The sequence below is a fragment of the Podarcis raffonei genome, chromosome 15, assembly GCF_027172205.1.
Source record: "Podarcis raffonei isolate rPodRaf1 chromosome 15, rPodRaf1.pri, whole genome shotgun sequence".
NCBI classification, from domain to species: domain Eukaryota; kingdom Metazoa; phylum Chordata; class Lepidosauria; order Squamata; family Lacertidae; genus Podarcis; species Podarcis raffonei.
The window spans coordinates 37,971,958-37,980,988 of NC_070616.1; the positions used below are offsets into that span (position 1 = coordinate 37,971,958).

A 9,031-nucleotide genomic window follows, 5' to 3' on the forward strand; every position below is an offset into this window, starting at 1 on the left:
TTATTCCCACTACTATCTTCCAATATCTAGCTACCTTTTTGTACTCATATATCCATTTGGTAACTGACAGATCCCATATTTTCCCTCTTATACAATTTCCCCCTCATTGTAAGATGCCACCGTGTACTCAACTTGAGACAATTTTCTGTGGGCTACTAAAAAAGCATGAACATCTTCTAAAGAAACCCTTCATCTGACACATTTCTCAGCACATCTCTACATAACACCTTGTTTACTAGTTCATGAAACTTCTGACTGCTCCTGATGTGTTGGTTGTTGCTTTTCATAAAATGCAGTTGATCGGGCTGTAAAATCGACAGCATCAGCAATGGATGGGGGGTTATTAATTGCTTTCCTAAACTGTCCACATAGTGCTGCAATGGACTTCATTTTGCTACACCCCAAATATATCAGATTCCAGCTTTCAGTTCCCCTTAAAAACAATAGTTCCAATCTATGCTGATGAATTATTTTATTTCAAAATAAAACAGAGTATTTGCAGACCCATCTCGCTTACTCAAACCAACAGGTTGGTTTGGCTCAGGTGAAGTGCTTATGAACCAATCTGGGAACTCTGCAGACTGAAAAGAGCATGTCTCTTCGCTGCCATCAGTTTTGCTGTAGAAGGTGAAGCTCTTGAATTCCTCATTTTTTTCATAAAGCTGACGAATTTTTCTCTCCTAAGAAAACATGAAAATTCAGACAGAAAAGTTACATGGTATTAATAGGACAGCATGGTTTCTGGATTAACGACAAATAGTCCATTTCAAAGCTTGTGTTCCATGCCAACAGTTTCTATTATCGGGGTTTTTTTTCTGTGTTCTATACTACTACATTATTTTTTTAAAAATGGGGAAATATCAGAAACCAGTAATTAAAGTTCATTCTATTCCACTGGAAATGGAAGCAAACTAATTAAAGGACAATTTGGAACTAATTACCTAACAGTGTTGACAGGACATAATGAAGCAGGCAGAAACAACAAGCATAGGAACCTTTTAATTAAAGGCACAATAGCCCCTAAAATCCTGAATTATGCTTTGTCTCTCCACACTGGATAGGCTAGCGCAACAATCACATTCTGTCACAAAAAAGACTGCCACCAATCATGTCTGGGGTAGAAATAGGAAGGATATATAGAATGCAGTGTAATCTACTGTTGTACTATCATACCTCGGGTTAAAGATGCTTCGGGTTAAATGTTTTCAGGTTGCATCCCGCAGCGACCCGGAAGTACCAAAAAGGGTTACTTCTGGGTTTCGCCACTCGCGCCTGCGCAGATGCTCAAAATGACGTCATGCGCATACGCAGAAGCGGCAAATCACGACCCTCGCAGATGCGGGTTGTGTTCTGCTCAGGTTGCGAATGGGACTCCGGAACGGATCCTGTTCACAAGCAGAGGTACCACTATATATAAAACACTGTAATGTGCATCCATGTAAGCATTCTCTGTAAAAAGGGGGCAAACAAAAAATAGTCATTCCAAACAAAGTGTGGAGAAGTATCCCTGGGTCTCAGTATTCCTCCTCTGTAAGCAAAGACATCTTGGTACAGAGTACGAGGACTGTGTTTAGCACAGAATGTACATAATCCTAATCATAGAGGACAAACAGATATGTGACATGGGGGATTCCCTTTGTATAAGGGCTGCCTGACTATTGAGAGGGGTTCAAAGATCTACTGACAAGGACTGCACCTTTAATCCCAACTCTATAAGTACTCTTAAAAAGATAGAGTTTTGTTTTTCCAAAGCTCAGTCACAGACTTTAACAAAACCATGTGGGATGCTCTTATATCCAGCAGGGTAGGTTAATAACCATGCAGAAGGTGTAGATGGAATGAATTGCAAAAAACCCCCACACAACCCATCTCTGATATAAGTGGTTCAGGTAATATCCAACCAGATATTACTTAGTAGTTTCATCTTCCTAATGCTTTGAACTTCCATTAGATAAGAACTAGCCTGTTCAGACCAGTTGAACTATTGAAAAAAGGGGAGTTAAACTGTAAACATAGATTGGAGATAAAAGAAAAGGATATTTGTCTATTCAGGCTAGGGTTCTCAACAGAGGTCGAGGAGTGTCATAGACTCTAGAATGGTGCTCTTGACATGCATTGGAATAGAGTCACTATCTTCATGACAGGATAATCTTTTAGGATTACAATTCATAGGATTGAAGAGTTGGAAGGGACCAGGAGGGTCATCCAATCCAACCCCCTGCAATGCAGGAATCTTTTGCCCAATGTGGGGCTTGAACCCACAACCCTGAAATTAAGAGTTTCATGCTCTACCGACTGAGCTCTCTCAGGACAGAGTGGATTCAACAACTGAAACTGAAACTGAACTACAACTACACCTGAAACTCACCTCTAACTTTAGCTGAGGTTGACCTTCACCAGACTTCACACAGAATAGGGTGTAGCTCTTATCTCTGAGCCCAATAAATATGGGTCGCTTTTTTCGATCTAGAGAGTGGTTTGGGAGTACAACCATTAACTCATCTGGAGAACAACAGAGAAACAGGTCAAATGGTACAAGAGAGAGTGAAAATCATCTTTCAGTGGTGCTAGAGTTTTGGATGAGAAGATACTAATTGGAAGGTGGTGGTGGCGGCGGTTGTTCTTGTTGTTACAAAAATTCATATCCCATCTTTCATCTTTCATAGAGTTCAAGGTGGTGTACATGGTCCTCACCCTCCTCATTTCATCCCTGCAATAACCCTGTGAGGCAGGTTAGGCTGAGAGATAGTGACTGTCCCATGGTTAACCAGTGAGCTTCATGGCTCAGTGGAGATTTCAACTTTGGTCTCCAAGGTCCTAGCCTAACATTCTAGCCACTACACCATTTTGCTTAACTGTAAGATTTACTGGTGCTGATAGGGTCAATATACACAAATAGGAATATATGGGGAGGAATCAGATGGGGTAGAAATGAAAGAAGGTAGATCAGAGCATGGTCCATTTATCAGCAATGGCAATAGTCATGCACCCTATAAAAAGAGTGGCAAACCCAAACCTCCATTACCCAAATCCCAAATTTACAAATGATTGAGAAATGCATACAGACGAGAAGAGCTTCAGCAGCTACCTGATGAATTGGAATTTTGTGGGGCTGCTATTAGTATGTTGTTCTGTAGGAAGAAGTAATTCTGGTTGATATCCCAAAATCTGAACAACCAGGGCTCCCTCTTCATTTGCACATTCTCTGTACTTGAGGGATGCAAAGGCCCTGGGGGGAAATATACATAGACAGACACATATTACACAAAAACATATAAGCCAAGAGATATCTGGAGGAGGAAATAACCAACTCGGTTGCCTCTGAACACCACCTTCTGTCAGTTGCCACATTTTTAATTTTTGTGCTACACCTGGAAATAATGTGCATTTCACAGGTTGAGGCCACATACCGGTGATCACTGGGACCAGAAGCAGAAGTGGGAAGAGAAATGATTGCAAATTTAACCTATGTACACTAGCCTACTTTATACACATGCTTCTCTTCATCCAGGCAGCCAAGAGCTATAATCAGAGTTCAAGGACACATTCCAGACCAGGGAGGTACCCCAAGAAGGTGGGAGTTGAGGCCAGTGGAGGGTGTGGCCTGGGAAGAGAGGGTGTGGCCTGGGGAGTGTTCCATGGACCATATCAAGAGGGCTGCTTGGCCATATTTGACCCCTGAGCCTAAGGTTCCCGTCTCTCTAATATATAGATGAGAAGATGAATGCTTTGGTTGGTGTGTCAAGATTCCCTCGGGTTAAGTACTTAATTAGTTCCGGAGGTCTGTACTTAACCTGAAAGTGTTCTTAAGCAGAAGCACCACTTTAGCTAATGGGGCCTCCCGCTGCTGCCGCGCCACCAGAGCACAATTTCTGTTCTCATCCTGAAGCAAAGTTCTTAACCTGAAGCACTATTTCTGGGTTAGCGGAGTCTGTAACCTGAAGCGTATGTAACCCGAGGTACCACTGTATTTTCTTATTTTAAAGCCTTTCAAGAAACCACCTGTGCTGGATCTCAGCCTTAATATTACATTTCTCCAAAATGGTTGTGCCACCAAAGTTGTGCCTGCACAATTGCAGATATCCTCCAGATAATATAACCCTGTAGTTTCTTGATATGTTTTTCTCCAAACCAGCTTCAAGCCAAATGGAAGAAAAAGAATGACCTGGCTGTATTTTAACCTGTTAACACGTTCACAGCCAAACTGATGACCATATCCTATGGGGATACAATGGATATCTAAAGAAACTGGAGACTTTGACTGACTGCAAAGCAGCAACTGTATCAGCAGATGGAATTATATGATCGCCTGTTTAGTTTTTTCTTTCCTGGAGAAACCAGTTAAACAGCAAATCAGTTAAAACAGTTCGACAAGAGTACTTGGTATACAGCCAGGTCAATCCCATTGGAACAAAGAAGGATAAACTATTGCCCAGTACTGTAGTTGCCTCGGCTGATGATTGTGCCTAAGGTGGGGAGAAGGTGGAGCCACATGGAAGCAGAGGAAGCTAACAAGTCAGAGGACAAATTCAAAGCCATGTAGAGACAATTCTGGAAGTCAGCAACATATAAGAAATGTCAGTGCTCCCAACTATTCAGTACTGCAGACCCTAAATACAGTGGTACCTCGGGTTAAGTACTTAATTCGTTCTTAACCTGAAACTGTTCTTAACCTGAAGCACCACTTTAGCTAATGGGGCCTCCTGCTGCTGCCACGCCGCCGGAGCACGATTTCTGTTCTCATCCTGAAGCAAGGTTCTTAATCCGAGGTAATATTTCTGTGTGAGTGGAGTCTGTAACCTGAAGTGTATGTAACCTGAAGCATATGTAACCCGAGGTACCACTGTAGAGCCTCTTTTCCCAGTGAGATAATGTGGCTCTCTTAAAGCAGGAATAGGGAACCTGTGTGACCCACACGGTCCCTTCCTCCCAACTCTACAATTCTACAATTTATGCAGTAAACACCTGTATCCCTCCAACGCTGTCAGGTTACAGCTTCCTTAAGCCCTGATCCTTGGCCATGCTGGCTGGCGCTGACGTGTGTCAAGAACCTAACAACATCCGGAGGGATGCAATTTCTCCACCCGTGTCTTCAAGGCATCACACTCTAGCCTGTCTCCAGGAGTCTTTAGACATTATCTCTGAAGACTGGTTGGTATCTTAGGGCAAGGAAGAAATGGCCCTAATTGTTTTGGTTGGAAGTTGCTGTGGCGATCACACAGGGTCCCCGGATGTTTCACCGTCTATTGATCCCTGTGCCACCACTTTACTTCTCGCTGCCACCACCCAGGCCCTACCTGGGACAATACTGAATCCAGTCAGGGTTAAATTGGAACATAAACTTCTGTTTATTTATTGCAGTTTAACAAGCGTGTGGTTTCATAAACAGTATTGGTCAATTACAATCATGGGGTGCCTATCCAGACCTATAACTTCCGCTACCTGCTCTCACTCACTAAACCACCTCTCAGATATTTACTTGTCTTCCCAGCCCCTAACTGTTTCTGACTCAGCTTATTTCGCTACACTAACTCAACCTACCCACAGACTCTATTCCAATTCACTCCCACTCCAACCAACCACCCAACTCCCAACGAACTCTCTCCTCCACCCCTCCCAGAGCTGGTTTTATAGTGCCTCTAACTCCACCCCCTGGGTCCTGATTGGGTAACCTGTTTAACTATTTAACCTCCAGCACTCTCATATGTTAACGTCACAGTTGCCAGAGGGGGACTTGTCCTCACTTGGTTAGTATACCTATTGTGTGGGTGATAAAAATAAAGCCCCTTTAAATGTAGTTGATTGAAATGAACATTCTAGAATCCGTAGAAATCAGAACATAAATTAGGTCATATTCATTTCTTTACAACTATGTGATACTTTGGTATATATATTTAATATTACATATACACATAAGGAGCATTTATTATGATACCAAAGAGGGTGCTCTGTTTAGTTGTTAGTTGTGTTTTACAGACCATAGAAATTATCCAGAATTTTCTGTAGGTGCTATTTCTTCAAGATATTTTAACCTGTGTTGTAAACCACTCAGGGATTTGTTTAAATATAAATATTAAATTTTAAGTGCTCATTAATGGTTATATGTTTTAAATATTGATTATGAAATTTCAAACAACAAGAAGAAATTTTTACATTGGCTAAATAGGGATATATGCAGTTCGGGTCCTTTTCTAGGGTAACAAACAGAAAAATAAGAAGTTGCTTTTCACCTGATATTGGCCCAAATGCAGTGAATAAATCTGCCATTTCCTGATCCCAAGTTTTCTTCCTCTTGGCTTCCACCTCGTACGGCTCACATTTCTGGGGTCCCACCTTATGGGGCTCATACTTCTGGGGTTCCATCTCTACAGCGTCTCCCACTTTCTCCAGTGCTTTTATAGAATTGCTTGAACTTCAGGCTCTTGGAAGCTTTTTCTGCAGGCACAGCAACAATCTTGAGAGGGAGCTACTAAAAGAGATCGATATCATAGGCTATGATTCCTGATGAGCAGAGACCTGACAGCATCCAAATCTTTCCAAAGAAAGGTTGCTGTGGAGCAGGTCCATTGATCTGCCAGGGATGTTGTTGGACTACAACTCCCATCAGCCCCAGCCAGCATGGCTAATTGGTCTGGGATGATGGAGGTTGTAGTCTACAATATTTGGCAGATCGCAGGCACCCCATCCCAGTCTTATGGCCTATGCTACAGTCTCACCTTCGGGAAGCAAGAGTAATGGATTATTACTGGAAAAAATATAGAGTGAATGGCCTCATTGCAAGCTGCCTTTTCCTGAATCGGACTATTGTCCCATCTAGCTCAGATTTGTCTACATTGGGTGGCAGCAGCTCTACAGAGGACCCCCAGGCCGAAGTCCCTTCCTGCCCTATCATACAGGCAGGCATGGAAAGAGGAACCCATGTGTGGCTGGATTTTTAAACAGTGGGGTCACAGCCCTACGTTATATTTAAAACACATTTATACCATTGTAACAGTAATGGCTTGGCTTTCCCAAAGGAATCCTGAGAACAGTAGTTTACCCCTCACAGAGCTACAACTCCCAACACCCTTAACAAACTATAGTTCCATTATTATTATTATTATTATTATTATTATTATTATTATTATTATTAAAAGAGAGAGAGAGAGAGAGAGAGAGAGAGAGAGAGACCCAGTGTGGTGTAGTGGTTTAGAGCAGTAGACTCGTAATCTGGTGAACCGGGTTGGCGTCTCCGCTCCTCCACATGCAGCTGCTGGGTGACCTTGGGCCAGTCTCACTTCTCTGAAGTCTCTCAGCCCCACGTACCTCACAGAGTGTTTGTTGTGGGGGGAGGAAGGGAAAGGAGAATGTTAGCCGCTTCGAGACTCCTTCGGGTAGTGATAAAGCAGGATTATTAATTTTTTATTAAAAAACAAATTAAAAAAAACAAACTATAGTTCCCAGGATTATTTGGGGAAAGGCTGTGCTTTAACTATTGCTTTCAGTGTCCAATGTAGATGTGGCCTGTTCTCTGCTATAGAGCTAATAGCAGGTTTGCCAGGCCAGGGAAGAAATTTATTACGGAAACGCACATGGTAGCTGACAGGGGTATAATCATAATAAACCAAAACTATTTTTTTTTTTTAATGACAAGCTATAAATCAAGTGGGAAGGACCTGTGGTCCTCCAGACACTGTTGAACTCCAACTCCCAGCAGTCCAACCAGAATGAGGAATAGTTACTGATGATGGGAATTGTAGTCCAGCAACATCTGACTGCTAACAGTTTCCCATTTCCCATCACAAATGGAAATCTGTGCTATTCTCATTCTTAAAATTTCAGAGAAATATATTTAGCTTTGGCTCCCAATGACCATAATGACAGGAAATTTAAGTACCGTATTTTTCATTCTATAAGACACACCAGACCACAAGACGCACCTAGTTTTTGGAGGAGGAAAACAAGAAAAATATATATTCTGAATCTCAGAAGCCAGAACAGCAAGAGGGATCGCTGTGCAGTGAAAGCAGCAATTCCTCTTGCTGTTCTGGCTTCTGGGATAGCTGCGCAGCCTGCATTCACTCCATAAGACGCACACACATTTTCCCTTACTTTTTAGGAGGGAAAAAGTGTGTCTTATAGAGCGAAAAATACGGTATTTAGAAATGGGCTAAGGGAAGGTCTATACACAGAAATATTTGCCTTACAGGTGCCTTACTGGAAGCAGAGAAGAGCCTTCCTAGCCAAAATGGCGCCATGGGGTTGTATTCAACCCCAAGGGTGGGGTCGGCACTGCAACCTGCCTGCCATTGACCAAATTGGCAGGCCAGCTGCAATCTGCTTCCTGGGCCTGGGTGAAGCTGATACAAGTTCCCCCAAGCCCAGAAAAAACTCTCACCTCCAGCACAACCACTGGATCCAAGGGAGACGTTGTTGCCGTCCCACATTTACGAACAGTTTCTCAAATTTTTCTTCTCTTCTCTCCTTTCTTTATGCTTCCACTGCTCCCGTATTTTTATTCAATGCCCCCCAATTGCACCTGAGGCTACTACCACCATCCCCTGGATGGTTCCAGCGCCCCACAGACTGTGGCTTAGCCCTTGCGGGAAACACTGATCAAGTCCAAGAAAAGAAAGTGTAGAGTGGACAGTACCTGTGCTGATTTGGGAAGTCAGCTGCAGATTCCCTCCCTGTGCTCTCCGCAAGGAATTGCCCAGCGTTTTATAGTTAACCCGGTGACACTGGTGGGTGTGACCAGGTGCTGAAGGGTTATTTTGTGGTCAAATACGTGGCTGAGCCTGATTGTAGAGCTGCTCTTTCTAGAAGCTGGGGGCCCTGGAACACTGTAAAGAGGAACTTAAAGCAGCACAAGCTTTCCTTTGAAATCTGCACTTCTCTAAATTCTGCAACGCAGTTCTCCAGGCAAGTAATGTGCACAGAAATTCATAAAGCGTGCATGAAATATTTGTTGAAAACAACACTATATTAGAGGGGATGGCTTTGCAAAAATGTGCCTGTTAAGCAAGAGTGCATACAAAGATTTGCATACTAG

The 9,031-nt window shown here is 42.8% G+C and overlaps 1 protein-coding gene across 1 annotated transcript; it reads right to left on the reverse strand.

Annotated features, from left to right (window-relative positions):
- Nucleotides 1-455: 455 nt before the first annotated feature.
- LOC128402871 (interleukin-1 family member 10-like) lies at nucleotides 456-8,652 on the reverse strand. Its single transcript, XM_053367281.1, has 5 exons — nucleotides 8,633-8,652; nucleotides 6,231-6,435; nucleotides 3,089-3,229; nucleotides 2,369-2,502; nucleotides 456-680 (listed from the first exon to the last, which is right to left on the reverse strand). Exons 2-5 carry the CDS (start codon nucleotides 6,361-6,363, stop codon nucleotides 468-470), a joined length of 621 nt encoding a protein of 206 aa, XP_053223256.1. The 5' UTR covers nucleotides 6,364-6,435; nucleotides 8,633-8,652; the 3' UTR covers nucleotides 456-467.
- Between the last annotated feature and the right edge of the window lie 379 nt (nucleotides 8,653-9,031).